At 38.2% G+C, this 22219-nt stretch overlaps 1 protein-coding gene across 1 annotated transcript in view; it reads right to left on the bottom strand.

Moving 5' to 3' along the window:
- Positions 1–22219, bottom strand: part of HUWE1 (HECT, UBA and WWE domain containing E3 ubiquitin protein ligase 1) — a 164489-nt gene that overhangs the window by 124358 nt on the left and 17912 nt on the right. Inside the window, exons 3-6 of the mRNA XM_027053498.2 lie at positions 8649–8717; positions 2761–2859; positions 1844–2050; positions 317–469 (exon numbers count right to left, since the gene is read on the bottom strand). Coding sequence (XP_026909299.2) covers positions 317–469; positions 1844–2050; positions 2761–2859; positions 8649–8693 — 504 coding nt within the window. The 5' untranslated portion in view covers positions 8694–8717. The remainder of the gene's footprint in view (positions 1–316; positions 470–1843; positions 2051–2760; positions 2860–8648; positions 8718–22219) is intronic.

Genomic DNA, 22219 nt, shown 5'->3' on the forward strand with positions numbered 1-22219 from the left:
AGATCTTTCATTGCACTATACCTCCCTCGTGAGTAGAATCTGATTCTGAACTTTCCAGAACGAAGTTGTCATTTTTGAAAAAAGGGAGATTCTACTTTGTGAGTAGAGATTCATGAAATCTCTCACGATTACTTCATAACAATTGAGAATACTTCTTAGGTTTAGGGGGAACTTCAGTAATGGGGCCCCCATAATTCCATTTAATTAGGCCAGTAAACTTAGGGATTACTATCCATTTTGACAATGCAAAAAACACCTGTGGAAAGGAACTATATGGTCCAATTTTGTGCCCTTCCACTCTTTACCTATGACTCACCTCTGCCAAGTGTTGCAGCCGGGTTAGCAGTGGGGTTCTCTTGTCAGATCCAAGGCGTGTGATATAGTTTGATCTTTTGCTAAATACATACAGAAGATTAAGGACTGCCAGCACCACTTGCATATCAGAGGAAGCCAATAAAGTTGTCAAATGCTACAGGGAACAAAAAAGGGCAAGTTCATGGTATTAGGCACACTAGGCCTTGAAAACTTAAAATACCAATGTAGTAATAGATTTGTCAATATATACAAAGCTATTAAGAAGTTTAACAATACAAAAAAATTTATCAATATTTGCGCACCTACAACATGCAACCTTGTTCCCAAGCAACTTATAATCTGGCAGCAAGCCACAAAGTCCAATAAAAGTAAAACAAAAACAAAAACAAAAACACATGAGCAGCAGCTCAAAACTGCACAGGTGTCCCCACAAGAAAAATAAATTACAATAGAGACAAATGTGATATTTTCATACATAGTGGAACTCAAGAACATTAAGTCTCCAGCTAGACTAAAAGAACTGTGAAAGAAAGATAATTTTATGCTCCTGTATTCTTTGAGATATAGAATGAATTAAAATGTAGGGTTCTCCATATGGAAGCTAAAGATATCAACAACAGCTGGTGATGGGGCACCTGGGTGGCTCAGTCGGTTGAGTGTCTGACTTCAGCTCAGGTCATGATCTTGCAGTTCGTGGGTTTGAGACCTGCATCGGGCTCTATGCTGACAGCTCAGAGCCTGGAGCCTGCTTCGGATTCTGTGTCTCCCTCTCTCTCTGCCCCTCCCCCGCTCATGCTCTGTCTCTGTCTCTGTCTCTGTCTCTGTCTCTCTCTCTCTGTCAAAAGTAAACATTAAAAAAAATTAAACAAAAACAAAAAAACAACAGCTGGTGGCACTTATGACTGTTACAGTATAGTGTATGCAACATTAACCCAAGAGTGACTGCTTTGATTTTTTAATAAAATCAAAGTCTATCAATATATTTAAGCATCTAGTCAGTGTTAAAATCAGTATGTCATTTAGATGGCAATAAACCTAGGTATTTCTGATTGCTGATGATCCTGAAGGCCATGGTCTTCCTTTTGCAACTAATGTATTTTATCTTTAACAGACTGCTTATCTGTTCCTCACTTAAAACTCTGGGTGCTATACTTTAGTTCAGTTATTCCACTTCTTTTCCCAAACCATTTCCTTTCAATTCTGTTTACCAAAGAATTAGAAAAATTAACACTAACAACAGGGCACTTAGGCAATGAGTAATGTGTCAAGGAAATCAAACTATTTCCAATAGTTTAAGTGGTTTGGGGCTGCTCTAATAATGAATGCGGAACAAAGATCAATTCCCACAAATTCCCAGGAATACTTCAATATATGTATTACATTCTCAATTTTATCATTGTCTTTGACACTGAAAACCCCAGAGCTCCAAAATGAAAAGGAAAGAATTATCAGAGAGAAATAGCAATTTATTTCTAGATATGAGTGATTCTAGTTAAGAACAGATCACATAGGCTTGAACCTCTCATACCTCTATGGAACTGTACAGATGCCGGGAAAAGCTGTACTCAATGAGCAAGGCAGTGAAGTTCAACACAGCCAAGAGAAGCATTTTTAGTTGTTCTCTCTCCGGCCTATCACACACGAGCATCCATGACATATTCTCCACTGTTTGTCCAGCATCTGCCAGAATTCCATCAAAGCGGTCCAACAGATCCACCCAGTGATATAACTCACACTGGAGAGAGGAAGAGAAAGAGGAACATGTAAGAATAAGGTCGAAGTACTATGTGGGTACTTTGCTACAATGGATTGCTGAGCAGGACACCTAGACAAGTTCACTTCCCACCTTTGCTTCTCTTCAATCCCCCTACCAGTACAGAAATCCATATGACAAAGATCACACTCTGAGCCACATAAACCTGTGATCATTGTTATATCCATCAAAGTACATTATGTACAAACACCAGTAGACACCCTAACTAGGTCTTTAAAGGGAGAATTCTGGCTACCTTCTGAGGTCTACAAAACAATGACTCTCCCTGCCAGAATCCATTTTATCAAAAATGTTCACTTTTAGAGTTATCTAAAGAAGATTCTTTTAACTATCTCAAACTCATACTGTCAGTCAAACTAAAGGAATTCTGTGGTTGAGATTCTTTATCATCACCCGTGTAAATGTTCCTCACCCTCAGCTAGCAAACTTTTCCTTTCACATTTTCTTTCAAAATTTCCTTGGTAACTATTCGTAAGCTAAAAGCTACTGACCTAGAGCTATACTAGACATACAGCTTAGATAATACAGCTTATAACTGTAGACATACAGCTTATCAGATACTAATTGATGAATGATGCTACCTCATTGTGGTTTCTCTTTCCATATCAGAACATACAAAATGATGTACTAGTCCAGGGAGCCCTGCCTTTTGGGAGTGTGGGTTCACATACCTTTCCAATGTTCCATGTTTTGATTTGCTGCAGTTCCAAGAGTAGTTGCTCATCATTACAAACTTTGAGTTTGTCTATTAAGGCTCTGCAGTCTGCAGGCTGAGAAAAACAGGTATTCACAAAAGGTTTTTTGGAGTAAAGGAATCTTTAAGCCAACACACTCAGCAATTTAGAAAACTGGAAATTTGCCAGACAATCGCTTGGGATTAAAAGGAAATCTTATAATAAAACCATCCATCTGTTCATTTTCATTATGTTTATTTTTTTTGAGAGAGAGATACAGAGCATGAGTGGGGGAGGGGCAGAGAGAAAGGAAGACAGAATCTGAAGCAGGCTCCAGGCTCTGAGCTGTCAGCACAGAGCATGACACGGGGCTCAAACTCACAGACCATGAGATCATGACCTGAACTGAGGTCAGACGCTTAACTGACTGAGCCACCTAGGTGCCCCCATCTGTGCATTTTTAACTTGGATAAACTTGTACAACAGAAATAAAGGAAACAAGCTAGACATAAAAAAAAATGGAATCTGTACCACAGTCTGAAAGTTAACTAGAATACCTGATAAGAAATCTTGAAATCAGAGGAACACTGAAAAGCCCTAGTGAATTCACAGTTAAAGGTGAAGTTAAAGGTGGCTATATTTTCCTACAACTATTAAATCCTCTTAACTGTAGGAGGGCCAAGAGCTTCTGAACACCGGGACTTCATTCTTATGGGGTTCCCATTGCCATACATTCCTGCTCTCTTTAACTGATGAAAGGCCTGTTTGTCAGGTAACAAGGTGTGGATTGACAGTTTATAGTAAAGTTTCTTAAAGCAGAGGAGGAAGGATAGGGAATGGGACATAGAAGTCTTCTATTATGGATGGCAGCTGGAAATGACTACACTTGCATGGCATCCTGAAAATGGGCCTAGATTTGCAACCAAACAAACCTGGGTTCAGTTCTTAGATGTTTACTAAGCTGTTTGATCATGAGCTACTCCAATCTCTCAGCCACAGTTTTCTTACCAGGAAAACACACTTAATAACTACCTTGGTAATGTGAAGCTCAAATGTTTGCAACATACATAAAGCACTTATTTCACATAATAGGAGTTTAAATATTGAGACACAGCATACTACTTCAAAGAGTATGAGCTTTGGAATTAGACAGTTGGTAAGCTACCTCTTTGAATCTCCGTATCCTCTTCTGCAAAATAAACTAACATCACCTATTTACCCAGCAATGTCGTCATGAGATTTAAACTAGAGGTACCTTAAGTACCCAAAACAAACATGGAATAACAGGGGTTTCTCCCTCTGAAGTAAGCGTTATTAAAAGCTACCTCAAATTTTTGTGGTGATTAAATGCATGTAAAATTCTTGGCATAAAATCCTTCCATAAACCAGGCCTGCACTTTTCTCTCCTCTCCTTGAAGTCATATAGGTTGAGGGAGAGGTGATGAAGCAGGATAAACATAACATGGGAGTCTAAACCATCTACTCATGTAGTTCACTTGTGCTTTCTGAACCTACTGAAGTTTGGTATCAAATATACCACTTCAAATCTAATCTGCAGCTATGCAGAACCAATTTTATGATTTTGTGGGTTAGATTACACCCAATTCATGATGAACATTTGAATACTATAGTCACTTGGTATCTCATAATCAGGCATTCAGTTTTTATCAAGTTCCAGTAGCAAGCCTGAAACTGCTTTTCTGAATGTCAGAATACTTGTTGGCAGGTAATAGTATTGCCAAATTCTAGGAATCTTAGCTGCACTTCCCCTATCAGGGCTTGCCAGAGGCATCTTTGGCTGACACCTAAATCAGACATCTGGATCTACCAGGTCAAAATGTCCGCATAGTAGGGCAGCTTGCATCATAGCCTGAACCTTTTGCAGAATCTTTTCTAGATCCAGACCTCACTATCACTTTAGTGGTTATCCAGCAAATGAATCAAAACACCAAGCCCATATTTGATACATGGTGTTTCCAAAATCCAAAGAGAACCTCATACGTTGTTCCTCTGTCTTCATGGTGCATGGTACAAGGTGCAGCAATTTATCTCTACTTTAGAAGGGAAATCTTGACATTTCCCAGACCTCTGGACCCCTAGAAACTTTCCTGATGTGGGAGGCCCTCAAGCTTCAAAGGGCACTCTCTGGTACACAAATGCCTAAGGCATCTAAGGTACTTGTGTTTTCTGCTCACAAGATTCAGTCAGCCTAATGGCATCAATGTAATGTGCCAGCACAATGTTCTGTTTTATCAGCTGTATCAAGGTCCATAGTTTGCAGAATGCACCAGGGACAAAAGTTTATCTTTACCATCTTGTTCCTGCTGCATAAATGCAATAATACAAACTGATTATTATTTTCCTTCTGGCAATACAAAAGAAAGCATTTGCCAATTCAATGGCTGTGTACTAATTGCCAAGGTTCACTTTGATTTGCTCCAATAAAGATATCAAATCTAGGGGGAAAATCCTTTGCACAGCTGCTAATATACAAAGTGATCAATAAATGTCTTTCATGTGCAGACACTATGGGAAACAGTGTGGAGATTCCTCAAAAAAATTAAAAATAGAACTACCATAAGATCTAGCAGTTCCACTTCTGGGTATTTATCTCAAGAAAATAAAACAATAATTTGAAAGGATATATGCAGCCCCAGGTTGACTGCAACATTATTTACAATAGCCAAGATATGAAACAATCTAAGTGTCCATCTTAAATGAATGGATGAAGATGTAGTATACATATACAGTGGAATACTATTCATCCATAAAAAGAACAGAATCTTGCCATTTGTGACAACATGGATGGACTCCGAGGGCATTAAGCTAAGTGAAATAAGTTAAAGACAAATACCCTATGATCTCACTTATACACAGAATTCAAAAAACAAAAAAACAAAATAAAAACCCAAGCTCAATAGACTGGTGGTTGCCAGAGGTGGCCAGGAGAGGAAAATGGGTAAAGGGATCAAAAGGCATGCATGCATGCACAAATAAATAAATATCCTTCTTAAAAATATTATCTAGTATTAACCACAGTACAGAGAATTGAGTATGTTGCTCAAGGAAACTAGGCATCTTTAAGCCTTAAAAATGTATGGTCTATGATCTAAACATTCCAATTCCAAGAGTTCATCCTAAGTAATTAATTAGTAGCTATCAAATGTTGTGAGCCAGAAATTTGTATATAGGTGTCACCCCAAGAACAAATCCCTAACAATCCATTAGGTAATAAAAGAAAAAAAAATTTTAATTTGCATTTCTTTGATTATCTACAACGTTAAATTATTCTAGAAGTTTACTGAATCTGTTCTTTTCTGAAATGATCTATGCCCATTTTGTCATTGGGATATTCATCTCTCCTACTGATGTAGCTACTAAAGATATTAACTACAGTTCACTGAACAACATGGGAGTTAAGGGTGCTGACAAACCCCCATGCAGTAGAAAATCCACGGGTAACTTTTGACTCCCCAAAACCTTAACTACCAATAGCCTACTGTTGACTAGAAGCCTTACTGATAACATACACAATTAACACATATTTCTTTTGGTGTGTATATTATGTACTATATTCCTACAATAAAGCTAGAAAAAATAAAGTGCTATAATTTTTAAGAAAATCATAAGAAATATACATTTACAGTACTGAATTTATTGGAAAAAGTCCACATATCAGTAGACCTATGCAGTTCAAAACCGGGTTCCTCAAGGGTCAACTGTATACTGGGTTACAAATATTTCCCCCAGCTTGTCATGTGCCTTTTTACTTTGGATATACTACTTTATGCTTCCATTATTTTTTCTCCTTTGCTTTATTGCTTGGAAGGGACATCTCCATCCAAGACTAGGTAAATATCCATCTATATTTTACACCTATAATCTAGGTGTGAATTTCTTTTAAAAATATTTGACTTTTATCTAGAATTTATTTCAGTATAATAGTCCCCACCCCTCAAAAGTCAAACAATTGTCCTGAAACCATTTCTTGACTGATATTGCCTTTCCCTTACAACCAATAATTCCTACAATTATCATATGTTACGTTCTTATGCACATGAATACTAGGATCCTTTTCTAGGTTATTTTCTTACACTGATGTTACTGTTTTAATTTGTGTCACTTCTTAAGACAAGGTTTCTATTTGCTCTTTAGTTTCCAAAATAATTTGAGTACATAAATGTCAAAAATTCAAGATGCCCATTAAAAAATATATTTAAAAGTGGGGGGGCCTGAGTGACTCAGTCAGTTGAGCATCTAACACTTGATTTTGGCTCAGGTCATGGTCTTGCGGTTCATGGGTTCGAGTCCCACATCGGGCTCTCTGCTGACAGTGTGGACCCTGCTTGGGATTCTTTCTCCCTCTTTGTCCCTCTCCTCCTTGCACTCTCACTCAAAATAAACATTAAAAATATACTTAAAAATCCAAGATGCCAAAACACATCAAAACCAAAATCAAATGTATCTGCAACAGCTATGAAAGTGAATATACTCATTATGTACGGCATTCAAGAAGAAACAACCTGACATTTCAACGGCAAACACAAAAATGTACTGCATGTGCAGACAACCAATATAAGGTCAATAAACTTGAAAATGTATTTAATTAAGGCATGCAGATTATAACCATGTAATATTTTTCCCCCCTTATTAACAAAAATTTAAAAGATAATCTGTAATGCTAGAGAGGGTATGGGAAGACAGCATTTCTCGCACTCATCAGTGTAATACTTAACAAAAAAGGGCAGAGAATGTCCATGCAATAATCTTTTAAAGACTAGAAGAAATATAGCAAACTGTTAAGAGCGATATCCATAGTGATACTTGCCAGGTAGTTAGTTTTTAAAAACCAAGTGACCTGTATTTAGCAAATAAACTGATTATGTGCCAAATCCTTTGCTAAGCATCTGCCTCATACCAAGGAGGGAAGAATTATCAACCCTGTTTTACCACTGTGAAAACCAGGTGAGCAAATAAATGCTTAGCCACAAAAACTAGTAAGATTCAAACTCATGTCTAATTCCAAAACTTGTGCTCCTTGAACAACGGGGTCTACAGGAGAGTCGTAACAAGGCAATACTTTCTTAACCTCAAAACGCAGTTTAAGACAGCTGATAGAATACTGGACTGAAGCTAGGATTTCTGCTGCTAGGACATGGTCACCCAACACACAGATTAATACAGGTTAAACTAAACTGTATGATTAAGAATCCATGATTTAAAAAAGCTACACCACTGGCCCCACAAGAAATCTAGTTAAGAAACATGTTACTACTTTAATTTTTCTCGAAAACAAAATTGAGAAAGACCACACAAGTAAAGACAGAATTTGGATCCACCCCTGCTCTTTCCATTATACCATACTGCCTTTCAGTGCATAAGAAAAGCAGCCAGAGAGCCTACTTCAGGTACATACAGCTACAACAGTTTAGTGCTTACTTTCCACTGGCGACTAGCTTATTCACTTTTTCCCAAAGTTTTATTTAAATTCTAGTTAGTTATCATACAGTGTAATATAGGTTTCAGGAGTAGAATTTAGTGATTCACTACTTACATATAACACCCAGTGCTCAACATGCCAATTGCCCTCCTTAAAGCCCATCACACATTTATAGCCCATCCCCCACCCACCTCCCCTCCATAAATCCTCAGTTTATTCTCTATAGTTAAAGAGTCTTTTAATGGTTTATTTCCCTCTCTTTTGCTTATTTGCCTTTTTAAACAAGGGAAGTTCAAAAGCAAATTTGACTTTTTCAAGACAACTTGCTATTTTATTGCACTTTGTATATATAAATGATGATGTATTTGGAAGGTCAGTATGGTGAACTGTCTACAAGAACTTTTTCTAAAATGAAAAAAATAAGACCATACTTTTGGATACTTACAGCCTCAGTAGGTGTCTTTTTCAGTTTAGTCCTGTCTACTTTCATGTTTTCGATTTTCTGTTTTATGATCTGAAAAGAAATTCCCCAAAAAAGTGAGAATTTAAAGTTGCAGTCTTGAGCTCTACATGCTCGACATAAGATAGAATGAAGAGCATGCAAAATGCTTAAAGCAAAAACTCTGGAGTTATGATGATGCTACGCGAACTCACAGGCACAGCTATGAGGTAGGGAAGGATAAGGAATATCTCCAGATAAAACTGGCCCACATCCATATGTTGCATAAGACTAATCAATTTAAGCCAAAATTAAAGCGCTTTTTAAAAACAAACCTCTCAAACTCATAATTGAAAATAAAAGATCACAATGTTTTTAACACACCTCAGGATGGAAAAATTCACCATATCCTTGCAGTTTTCTGGAAAACTTAGCAATTCTACTTCTGGGAATTTAGCCAAAGAAAATCATAAGGATACACAAAATATTTAACCATAAAAACCTATACTCCATGACCATATGTAATAGTGAAAAATTGGAAAAGAACACATGCCCAAAAAGGATTGGTTTAAAATGAAATATTTCACAATTGTTATAAACACTGCACACAATTATATAACAGAAAGATGTTCATGGTGAAATAAAAATTACAAAACAAATAGTATAAACCTATCTAAACCACTTAGAAGGGGTATGCATCAAAATGTTAACTCACTGCTGACCAAAAGGATTATGTAAATGCATCTTTGTGTCTTTTACTGTTTTAACCAATAAAAATATATTAGTTGTGTTATAAGAACAAAGGCAGCATAATACTTTAATTTTTAATTAGAAAATGAGATAGAAGACTCCCACTAGAAATTTCCTGAGCACAGAACACAATCATTTTACTAAGATCTTTCAGTTTGGAAGGCACAAAAGTGGGTAACCCCTAATATAAACCTACGTGATCTTTCATGGTAGACAGGTCCCTCAAGATGCCCTGACCAAGGCACAAGAAGAAATAAAGGATTCTCCCATTAGCAACCAGGACACATGGACAGAGGTAGAGGTGAACTGAAAGCTCTTTATATACCAAAGATTCTCCTGATAATAATGTATTTGCTACATAGCAGTAACTGAAGGTGAGTGTCCCTTCCCCAAGAAGGCTGTCATAATATAAAGCTGACCAAGCACAGGTATAAAATTCAGGCAGCTTCTGGCCTAGATTTAGTCCAACATACTCAGTAGTGTGGAAATAAAGTGTTATTTGCCTACATGGTCAGTATCTCTTCAACCAATGAGCATTCAGGAAGAACTGATCAAACATCCAGAGTATATTCTAAAATGCACTCCTGGAAGAAAAAAAAATGTTTTCCCTCTAAGGTTCACATTTTAAGATATGGGATTCCAAATTACTTTTTAAAAAATTACCTCAGCATCTAAAAAAAAAATGAACCAAGTGCCAGCTGCCAACAACTTCCAAAATATCTAAAACGAGGCCAATAGGATTCTGGCAACAATCCGATCCATGTAGTAAAAACTGTAAGTGAGCTACTTATACTCAGTTTTGATTTTTCTCACAAAACTTCTCATACTCATTACCTAAAGCAAGTGGCTATCACATTATTGTGGCTGCAGTCATTTGCTGGGAGGCTATAAGACTATAACTCTGCTGCAGGAAGTAGCAGCCAGCCCCAACACCATACAACCCAAATCACTGAATGCCTTCCCTTCAAAATTAGGAACAAAGTAAAGATGTCCATTCTCACCACTTTTATTCAATACAGTGTTGGAAGTTCTAGCCACTGCAATAAGAAAAGGAAATTAGAGGTACACAGATCAGAAAGGAGGAAACAAAACTCCCTATGTGCAGATGACAAAGGATTATTTAAGTATAAAATCCCCCAAACATACAAAAACACCTCTCCCAGAATAAATGATCTCAGTAAAGTTGCAGGATATAAGATAAACATCCACAAATCAATCTATTTCTATATACTGGCAATAGACACATACACTCCAAACCTAAAAGTACACTACCACTCACAATTGCTCAAAACAAAACTTGAAATACTTAGGTGTAAATCTAACGAAGCATGTACAGGACTTGTATGTTGAAAACCATAAAATGTTGATTTAAAAAAAATCAAAGAAGGGGGCGCCTGGGTGGCTCAGTCGGTTGAGCATCTGACTTCAGCTCAGGCCATGATCTCGCCATTTGTGGGTTCGAGCCCCACGTCGGGCTCTGTGCTGACAGCTCAGAGCCTGGAGCCTGCTTCGGATTCTGTGTCTCCCTCTCTCTCTGCCCCTCCCATGCTCACACTCTGTCTCTTGATAATAAGTAAACGTTAAAAAAATTTTTTTTAAATCAAAGAAGATCTATATATATGGAGAGATATACCATCCTCATAGATTAAGATGGGTCAACATAGTAAAGATGGCAATTCCCCTCAAATTGACATGCAGGTTTAACGCAGATCCTATCTAAATCCCAGCAAGATTCTTTTTTTTTAAATAAACTGAGATTATTATAAAATGTATATGGAAAGACAAAGGAACTACAATAGCTGAAAGGAACTACGATAGCTAAAATAATTTTGAAAAAGTAGGAATCCCTCTCTCTGATTTTATGACATTCATATGTATACCACCCTGTAATAATCAAGACAATATATGTAGTACTGGAGGTGGACAGACACATATACCAGTAAGAATAGAAATAGACTCATACAAATATGCCCAACTGATTTTTGACGCTTAAAAAGGCAATTCAATCAAAGGATAGTTTCATCACCAAATGGTACCAGAGCAAGTAGCCATCTATAGGCAAAAAGATGAACTTTGACCTAAGTCACATACTTTACATAAAAATTAACTCAAAATGAAACGTGATGATTGTGGAGAAAAGCAAACCCTTGTGTACTGTTGGTGGGAATGTAAACTGGTGCAGCCAATATGGGAAAACAGTATGGAGGGTCCTCAAAACATTAAAAATATCCATCAATCCACTTCTGAGTATTTAGCCAAAGGAAATGAAAACACTAACTTAAAAAGACATGCATCCCCATGTTTACTGCATTATTCACAACAGCCAAGACATGGAAACAACCTAACTGTCCATTGATGGATGAGTGGATACACACGAATATTATTCAGCCATAAAAAAGAAGGAAATCTTGACATTTGTGACAAATGGCTAGACCGTGAAGGCATTATGCTAAGTGAAATAAGTCAGAGGAGACAAATATGGTATGGTCTCACTCACATGCAGAGTATCAAGAAACAAAAAACTCCCAAAACACTAAACTCACAGAGAACAGACTGTTAGATGCCAGAGGCAGGAGTGAGTGAAATGAGTGAAAGTGGTCAACTGGTTATAAAACAAATAGGTCATGAAGATGTAATGTATAGCATGGTGACTATAGTTAATACTGTATTATATATTTGAAAACTGATGAGAGCAGATCTTAAAACTTTTCAATGCAAGAAAAAATTATAACTAGACTTACTCTGATCATTACACTATATATACATATACAATCAAATCACTATGTTGTACACCTGAAACCATTATAATGTTGTATGTTGATTATCTCAATTTAAGACTGCAAAGTAAAAAAACGGATCAGACTTAAACTATAGAACTCACTGGGAGAAAATATTTTCAAAACTATATATAATATCTAGAATACACAAAGAACTCTCAAAATTCAACAAAAACCCAAACAACCCTCCAAAACAAAAGCAGGATTAGCTTGTAGCTGCAACTATTTTTTTTTTTTTAGCTCCAAGTATTTTAATGGCTTAAGAAAATGTAGATGAGGTCATGGGCAAATCTTCACACACACATCTCACTTTAACTACAGCTGTTTTGACTTAGGATTCTGTACCAGTCAAGGGCCTGGGTTGAGAATAGACTCTGGCTAACTAAAGCAGAAAACTGATTTAATGGAAGAATAACAGACAGCTCAGGGTATCATCAGGAAGGCTTACTGATCCACATTCAGAAAATGGGGAGGAACCAAGGAAGCTATGCAGTCTAGGACTACAGCCAAGGGACCTCCCACAGGCACAGCTTAGCTGGGGGTGCCTCTACTGTCAACACCAGACTCTGGATGCCTAGAAGCTACCCCTGGTGGCAGAATGATTTCTGAACAGTCTCAGGTTATTTGCATCAATGGCTCTAGACACCAAAAGTTCCAAGTGTGAGCATCTGATTGGTAAAGTACAGGGGTAAGTCCAGGCCATAATTGTCAAGGTTCAGGGAGAGCAAGTGTTTTTTCAGTTTCCAGTGTTTGGGCTCCAAACTTTTCATAAACAGATTCAGATGATAGGCACCCAATTAAATAACCAGTCCAAAACAAATGAATGAACACACATGTTCCCTCAAACAAGTGCAATGTTAACCTGTTTATATAATTTTGTTGCAAGAAACACCTATAGTTTGAAAAAGAAAGGTATCACGGTCCATGAGACATCAATTATGAAAATTTCAAAAGTTTTTTTCCCCTAGTTATTCTAAGCTAGTTTCACAGTGGGAAGGGAAAGTATTTTTTGAGCACTCACTATAAGCCAGACAATACTCAGGTTGGTGTTTCCTAAAGCATTTTAGATGATTTTGCTCCATGAAGGAAGACAAGGTTTCAGTAACTTGCGAAATGTTACAAATGGAAGTACAAAAGGAATTTTCCTTTAGAATAGTTAGGTGGCTGACTTACGTTACTAATGGCTCCAAGAAACCTTGGGTAAAGGAAACTTATTAGGCCACAGAACAATTTTTTCAAGTGTTATCTACTCGAAGTCCATGAATGTAAGTATCCCAAAGAACAAACTTTGAGACATGCTGCTTAGAGTCTTCATATAATAATAGTCTTTCATACAATCCTCACCACTCAAACCAAGTTTTGTCCCATTTACAGATAGAAAAACGAAAGCTCAGAGAAATTAAGTGGCTTGTCTAGCTAGTTGGCACCAAGATTTAAATCTAGGCCTTTTTGGCTCCCAAGTCCATGCTTTAATAACATGCTGTTCGCTTTAGTTTTATTTTTTTAATGTTTATTTATTTAAAAGAGAGAGAGCAGGGGAGGGGCAGAGAGAAGGAGAGAGACAGAATCCGAAGCAGACTCCAGGCTCTGAGCGCTCAGTGGAGAGCCCAATGCGGGGCTCGAACTCACAGACAGTGAGATCATGATCTGAACCAAAGTCGGATACTTAACCAACTGAGCCGCCCAGGTGCCCCACTTTACTAGTTTTATTACAATAAATTCCTGCAGATGAAAACATGTATTTGTGACAGATTCTTCTACACTGTTAGATCCTATTCAGAAAATTACTGCAAGACAGGAAGCTGGGGCACAATGTGAGAAGCTGAGACACCGTCAAATCACACTAATGACCAGGGAATGAGTTTTACCTAATGCTTAGAAGTTAAACAAGTTAAAATCCTATTACATAAAAAAGCCTCTAACAAAAAGAAATTAGTACTAAACAAATCTCTGGAAATGGCCTATTGCCTTTGTTGGTTCAGACCAGAACTCTGAGCACCAAGCAATCTTTACAGGTAATAAAGATTTCTTCCTAAAATAAGGTTTAAAGATCGACTTTAAGGAAATTAATAAATTATGAACCACCATCCACAGCTATACATTACTTAACACTTCTATTTAATTAACCATTTCTTTTTTCCCTTCCTCCTTTCCCCCTAACTTCATTTACCTTTGAGGTTTCTAATCTTGGTTTTACAGGGTTTGTTTACATCAAGGCAAGGGTGTTCACTTAATATATACTGAGGAGAAGTCACTCTTTAAAGGGCAACTCACTCTGTGTAACCACCTCCAGGTGATAAAATTTAGAATGACTTTCAATACTGAATTAGCTTAAAGGGAGAGGAGTAATTTCCAAGCTGGCTCAATAGCAGCTGAGTATAGTGGCAGGTTAGCCTTACAATTCAAAGTATGGCTGAAGGATCAACAGCACTGACATCATCTGAGAATTATTGAAAATGTAGAATCTCACCCAGAGCTGAAGAATCAACCTGTATTTTAATGAGATCTTTTTTTTTTTTAACGTTTATTTATTTTTGGGACAGAGAGAGACAGAGCATGAACGGGGGAGGGGCAGAGAGAGAGGGAGACACAGAATTGGAAACAGGCTCCAGGCTCTGAGCCATCAGCCCAGAGCCTGACGCGGGGCTCAAACTCATGGACCGCGAGATCGTGACCTGGCTGAAGTCGGACACTTCACCGACTGCGCCACCCAGGCGCCCCTGAGATCTTCAGGTGATTAATATATTTAAAGTTTGAGAAGCACCAGATCAGAAAACAGGCTCAAAATCAGGAAACCCAGGTTAGAATCCCTGCTGTATCACTTACTCACTGTTTGAGCATGGACAATCAGCCTCTGTGCACTTCTGTTTCCTCAACTGTGAAATAGGGATAACTGATCTCACTTCCATACTCACTTTCATCCAATCCATTCTCCAGAGAGCAGCAAAAATAATCTTAAAACATAAGTCAGCTCATGTTACTTCCTTGCTTAAAACCTTTCAACAGTTTCCCTAAAATTATATCCCAACTCTAACCATGAGTCTCAGGGCTCTGGCATGATTTAGTTCCTGCAACTCTCTCCAATCTCCTCTTTGCACTACCACTTTAGTCTTTCCATTTAGTTTCTAGAATGCTTTAAGTTCCTTCTGGCCTCTAGACCTTTACAACTGCTATTCCACTGGAATGCTTCTGCCCCAACACACCTATTCTTCCCTCAGCTAGTTCCCTTTAAGGAGTGACTTTAAGACCCAAAGTGGCTTCCCATAGCAACCCACCTAAAGCTGGTCTGTTATTTTTCAATTACACTACCTTGCTTGTTTCTCTCATAGCAAGTATCAATATAACTAGTCTGACTTTCTACAGTATTAAGCTCTTGGCATGTAGCACATCATCTTCCACATGATAGGTAGACAAATATTTACAGAATGAAGTTCATGAAAGAAGTACACACTGAGAATAAAAATCTGTGACTGTCAGCATATAGACAGTATTTGAAGTCATGGGTCTGGAGATGACTTAAAAAGAAGGAAGGAAAGAGGCCCAGAACTAAGTTCCTACTTGATACAACACTGTTTTTTTTAATGTTTATTTTGAGAGAGAGAGAGAGCTCACGTACAAGCAGGGAAGGGGGAAAGCAGAGAGGGAGAGAGAATCCCAGGAAGGCTCCACACTCTCAGTGTGGAGCCTGGCACGAGGCTCGATCTCACGAATGGCAAGATAATAACCTGAGCCGAGATCAAGAGTCAGACGCTTAACTGACTGAGCTACCCAGGCACCCCAATCTACCAGAAAAGGCGAGGTTGGTGAGGTAGAAGCAAAACTAGTTCATTATGCTATCATGAAAGACAAAAGATGGCCAGACTGATCTATTGTGTCCAATGTCGAAATGAGGTATGTCCCGAAAAATGTATGTTGAAATTGGGGGTAGAGATAACTTGACCAACAATAGTTTCAGGGGGATGGTGGGAAGGGAAGCCAGACTGGAGTGAGTCAGGGAACCAATGGAAAGCGAGGCAATACAGATGGAATGTGTAGAAAACTCTTCTGAAAAGGTGGCTGTAAATGCAAGGAGAGAATTATGGGGTCACTGAAAGGTAGAGGGCAAGAGGAGGTAACAGAAAGAAAATCCCTAAGAAAGTTGAGGGTAGGGGACCCTTAAACCTCTATTTCACCTTAACATAATGAACACTTATATGGATTTTGAAAGCACAAGTACTAACGAGAATTATGACAATCCTCTCCCCAATCTCTTAATACTTGACTATCTCTGTATGTGCTTACATTGTACCCTGTACCTATCACGTCCCTATTAATGACAAAATGTTTGCCACAAGGGTGAGGAAGTTTAAAACAAGCATACACACAAAACCCCACAAACCTGAGAGCAAGATAAAAGAAAAAAATACATTATCAGTGGTTGCCTCTAGGTGGCATGATAACACGGTTTTTATTTATTTATGCTTCACGCTTTCCAGGTCCTTCCAACCTTTCTATAATCATGCATCCATTTATAGTAAGAATTTTCCTTTTGTACAATTTTTCTTAAGGTTGAAAAGAGTGGCCCCTATTCCAAATGGCATGAATCAAATTAAGAACAATATCATCTAAACAAATGCCCTGGAGTGGCTGCTGCCTGCTCTTGGAGCTTCTTTCCTATACACTCTGCTGTTTAATCCTGGAGTTTAGCACACAGCAAGCACTCAATATTTATTGATTTAGTATTGGTAGGTTAAGAAATGCTTCAAACATGTATGGGAGTATGGTTGAATCTGAGTCAGCCTAAAATTCCCCTTGAAATCATGGAAAAGCATTATGGCTGTTTGTAAACAAAAAATGCTTTAGAGAACCCTAACCTCCAATGTACCACAAAGCAAAAGCCTTTGCCTCTAAGAGTCTCTGAAAGAAAATTCAGGTGAGAACTGCCTGGACCATCCATTATCTCAGGAAGCAGTGAAGTGAATCTTGAAATCCAGCCTGCTATACACTGTTTGATTAGGAAGGCACAGACAGCACATTAACTGATTTCTTAAAGGGGGCACATTTCCATCCAGTCTAGTTTCTGATTATTTATATTAATATCCATCCAACAAATAATCACAGAACCCATGTGTCATCATAATAACATCAGCTAATATTTACTGACCACCTAACTATGCGTTATCGCTAATCCTTGTATAAAGCTGTAACAACTTGAAGACTGTTCCCAGTTTACTAAGGCCAAGAGTAGCCACATACTCAGTAAGTGGTAGAGCTGGATTAAAACCAAATCTGCTCCACAACTCTACAGTACACAAAATGTCTATATACATAGTCCATCCTGCCAAACCCCTCCTATAGACTCCAATAACCCTATCCTTGGCCATATAAATAAAACATGACCCTGAGGATTGCTGACCCAGATTTTATTGGACACTGATAGTAAAATGTAGTAATAAAGCAACCAAAAAATAGCTTTTATTCACTCAAGACAAATCTGGAAATTACCCTGGTTGATTCTCCTTCAAAATCTGTAAACACTATATACCTCAAGTAAGTGTATATCTTTGCTCTGCAGTATACTCAAAAAAATCTCTTGCAGGGATACCAAGGATGAGGAATCTGAAACCTCCAATACCGACTCTGGAGGTAAGAATGGTGTGAGAGGGTCACCTGGGTTGGCTCAGTCAGTGAAGGGTCCGACTTCAGCTCAGGTCATGATCTCATGGTTCGTGGGTTCAAGCCTCGCATTGGGCTCTGTGCTGATAGCTCAGAGCCTAGAGCCTAGAGCCTGCTTTGGATTCTGTGTCTCCCTCTCTCTCTGCCCCTTCCCCCATTCATGCTCTGTCTCTCTCAAAAATAAGTAAACATTTTAAAAAATTAAAAAGAAAAGAATGGTGTCTGAGAATGCATCCCCTACATTTGCTCTACCCTAAAGCCCTGGGAAGCTGCAGATCTAAGAGTTATCCTTTTGGTCATTACTCCCAATTACTTAATAGAGACAAACTGGCATCAGAAAAATCAGGCAACAAAACAGGGCTCACCAAAGTCACAGATCAGTTTCGCCAGAAGAAAGGAAATGGCAGCATGCCAAGCAGCCCCTTCTTAGCATTCCCAACAATGACCAAAAAAAAAAAAACCCAAAAAACAAAGAGTAATGCCAGCATGAAAATTATGTAAATTAAGGAAGACAGGAAGAGATTCCTTGTCTATGCATTTTCAACTAGTGCTCTGGAATAATCCTAGTACACTCTCTAAGACTGATCTGTCTCACATCCCCTTCCTTACTTGTGGCTGGATTTGGTTTAAGAGATCAATTGTAACAATAGTTATTTCCTTTTCATCATATCCAATTTCAAAGATGCAAATGCGTTTTCTTTCAGTCTTGCCCACATCTACCGAAAATTAAGACATCAGCCTTTAAACTAATACTCTCTATTCAAACTAATATTAAGAACTTAACCATAAAAAAAGCGTGCCACTTTCTAATAGGTGAACTTCACCCAGAAGGGCCACAGGCAACATTCAGGTGAGTTCAGAAAAAACATCTGCCAGAAATCAAGCTGCTTAAAAATTATCTTAAAAACAATTTACTTAAAAATTAAATCCAGAGTTCTCAACCCTGGCTGTACAAAATCATCTGAGACTCATTTTAAGAACTAAAAATGTCAGGCCACACAAGTATCTGACTCAGTAAATAGGAGGTGGGAACTTTTTTCTCAAGCTACATAGGTGATCTAGCACAGCCAGATATAAGAGCTGCTTTGTTAGATAGTATTAATTGTGCTTTGCCTATTTGTAACTCACTTAGGAATTTTCTTTAAAAGAATGGGGTATAAATAAAGCAAGAATAGCCATGTGTTGATAACTGCTGAAGCTGGGTAACAGGTACACCCAGGTTCATTATGTTATTCTCTTTTGTACATGTTTGAAAATCTCATAAATTAAATTTAAATTAAGACTTTATCCTGCCAGGTCCCTCCATTCTATCTTCCACATCACTACCAGAGCAATCTCCTCAAACTCAAAATCTACCTACATCATCAAGTGCTAACTCCTTACCTAACCCAGCATCCAAGACCTGGTCCCTGCTCACCTCTCTTACCAGGGCCACAACATTACATATTACTACCCTTGGCTCCCCAGTGCTTTAACCATGCGAGGCTTTTTATAGTTCCCCTAACATTCAAGACTTTTAATACCTTGATTCAGATTGTGCTTTCTGCTAAAATGGCTGCTCTCTGCATATCCCCTAGAGCTCAGCTTAAATGATACTTCTATGAAGCCTTTTCAGATACCCTCTTCCCCAAAGTAAAACTGATCACTCCCTCCTTTGTGCCCCCACTGTGTACTGCATATAGCCTCAATCAACACACCTCTTTATTTACATGTCAGTCTCCCCACTAGGGTAGGTTCTGCATGAGTGGGACTGTGTCTATTTATCTTTACTGTCACCAGAATAGGAACCGTCACTTATTAGAATAATACATGAAGGACTATCCAGTAAATGTTTAAGGAAGCTAAAAATCCAAGTCACACTCTTGGTGAAATTTTCAACTGAGGAAACCAATTTATGATTCATTTATTCTGCATATATTCTATTCAACATATAGGTATGAATGCACTACACACAGGGCATTGCAATAGGTGCTAGGAGATAGCCAGGTGTTCAGAAATGTAAATCAGAGAAAAAGGAAAACTAGAAGCAATGATCACATAAAAGCAACAAAAAGTACATGAAAATGCACAATGAAATTACAACGTCCTGGTGGCCAAAGCAAAGCCAGAAACACAATTATAAGAGAGCAACAGAATACATAAAATAAATCCTTATATAACACCAACCACAATTCTCTTGATTTTTTAAAAATTTGGATTTTTAGAGATTCACGTTGCATAAAGCAGAGTACAGCTTCGACAAAAGTGAAACAATTAGCCCAGTATCACTTTGCAGGCATAGTGCTTTATATCTGGATCAACATATACACGAAAATATAAAAACAAACAACACAGCAATTTGGACATAATCAAAACATTTCCTCTTGTCCTATACCAAGGGATCCCCACAATAATTCTGACGTTCTATGGAAAGTTTCTGCATATGTTGGTATTTTTCTGAGAACACAGTTTATAGCTTTCACTGGCTTCTTAAAGAGATCTATGACCTGAAACATTAGGAACCATCACCCCACAGAAAAGATCTCCAAGACATAGCCTGCTTAATGACTACATTGTTTTCACTTTCACTTAATGAAACACAGGCATGTTTTTTGCCTCTAAAGCCACGATAGGCTACTGTCAAATACAAAAAGTACAGGAAACCGAAGAACAGAATTCCAACCCTTTTGCATTATTCAGCTCCAACTGTCTCATATCCCTGGATTTACAAAGAAATATACAGCATCTCTCAAGATTAAATCTCCTCTGTGTAAGAGGGAATTCTGTATTCCTGGATAAAATCCTCTAGTCCCATATCCTGAATAAAGGTAGAAGAGGCACAAACCTATTAAAAGGCTAGATTAGGGGCGCCTGGGTGGCTCAGTCAGTTGAGCATCCGACTTTGGCTCAGGTCACGATATCGCAGTTCATGAGTTTGAGCCCCGCTTCGAGCTCTGTGCTGACAGCTCAGAGCCTGGAGCCTGCTTCAGATTCTGTGTCCCCCTCTCTCTCTGCCCCACCCCTGCTTGTGCTGTGTCTCTATCTTTCAAAAATAAATAAACATAAAAAATTAAAAAAATAAAAGGCTAGATTAAGTATATTTCTAAATAAAAGCTAAGTTTAATGCCTAAAAATAGTCTAACAAAAGATGTATCTGTATGGGGAGAGAAGAGACCTCAGTAACATATTTACTTGCCACCGTACATTGTGGATTATTTAAGTTTAAAGGTAGAAATTGAGGAATACTACTGGAAGAAAAGTCAAAATGAAGTAGAGGACAACAGCACAGTACAAAGGCCTGGGAGTTGAATGGGACTGGGCTTAAATTCCATTTACTAGCTGTATGATCTTACACAAGTTCCTATACCTCTATGAATGGGTAACCTCTGTAAAATAAACAACATAGTCTATCTCAAAGGACTGTATCTGGCAATGAATAAGCCATATTATTTTTTGCTCTAGTTCTTTTATTTGTATTTTAAAAATTTTTTAAATTTATTTTGAGAGAGAGACAGAGCAGGGGAGGGGCAGAGAGAGGAGAGAGAGAGAATCCCAGGCAGGCTGCACACTGTCAGCACAGTGCCTGATGCAGGGCTCAAACTCATGAAACTGTGAGATCATGACCTGAGCTGAAACCAAGAGTCAGACGCTTAACCAACTGAGCCACCCAGGCGCCCCTGTTCTAGTTCTTGTAGTTCCAGATTAATCTCAGGGCAACAATCTTTTCTTTAATGTTTATTTTTGAGAGAGCGAGCGACAGAGATCAAGCGGGGGAGGGGCAGAGAGAGGGAGACACAAAATCTGAAACAAACTCCAGGCTCTGAGCTGTCAGCACAGAGCCTGACGCAGGGCTTGAACCCACAAACTGCGAGACAATGACCTGAGCCAAAGCCAGGCGCTTAACCAACTAAGCCACCCAGGCGCCCCTAAGGGTAACAATCTTATGACAGATATTACAAACAGAAAGAATCAAAAGCAAGGAAGAGCTGGTCTTTTCAACCTTTCTACATGTTATCTGAATATGAAAGAGAATAAGCATATATCAATCTCTAGAATATTAAAGTACTGACATGAACCAAAAAATTAAACTCAACTTTGATGAGACCGAGCAGCTCTGGATCTCGTTCTCAAGTTAGTTATAAGTTCTCCAAAGATTAAACAGTCTACTAACTACTGTCTGGGCCATACAACTTAAGAATCAGAGATTTTAAGTGTATCTCAACTATTTTGAGCTGGTTCAAATGAATTTAGAAGGAAGAGAGACCAAGATTCTTTTATATGATTTAAAAGAACAATAATTAGAGCAATTATCAACAGGGCAGCAAACTCCTCTCAGTATAAAATAACTCCAACCTCACAGGATTTTTATGAGGCTGAAATTAGTTCATTGACAAGAAAACTTAAAACAACGCTTTT

This window comes from Acinonyx jubatus, chromosome X (assembly GCF_027475565.1).
Source record: "Acinonyx jubatus isolate Ajub_Pintada_27869175 chromosome X, VMU_Ajub_asm_v1.0, whole genome shotgun sequence".
Lineage (NCBI taxonomy): Eukaryota > Metazoa > Chordata > Mammalia > Carnivora > Felidae > Acinonyx > Acinonyx jubatus.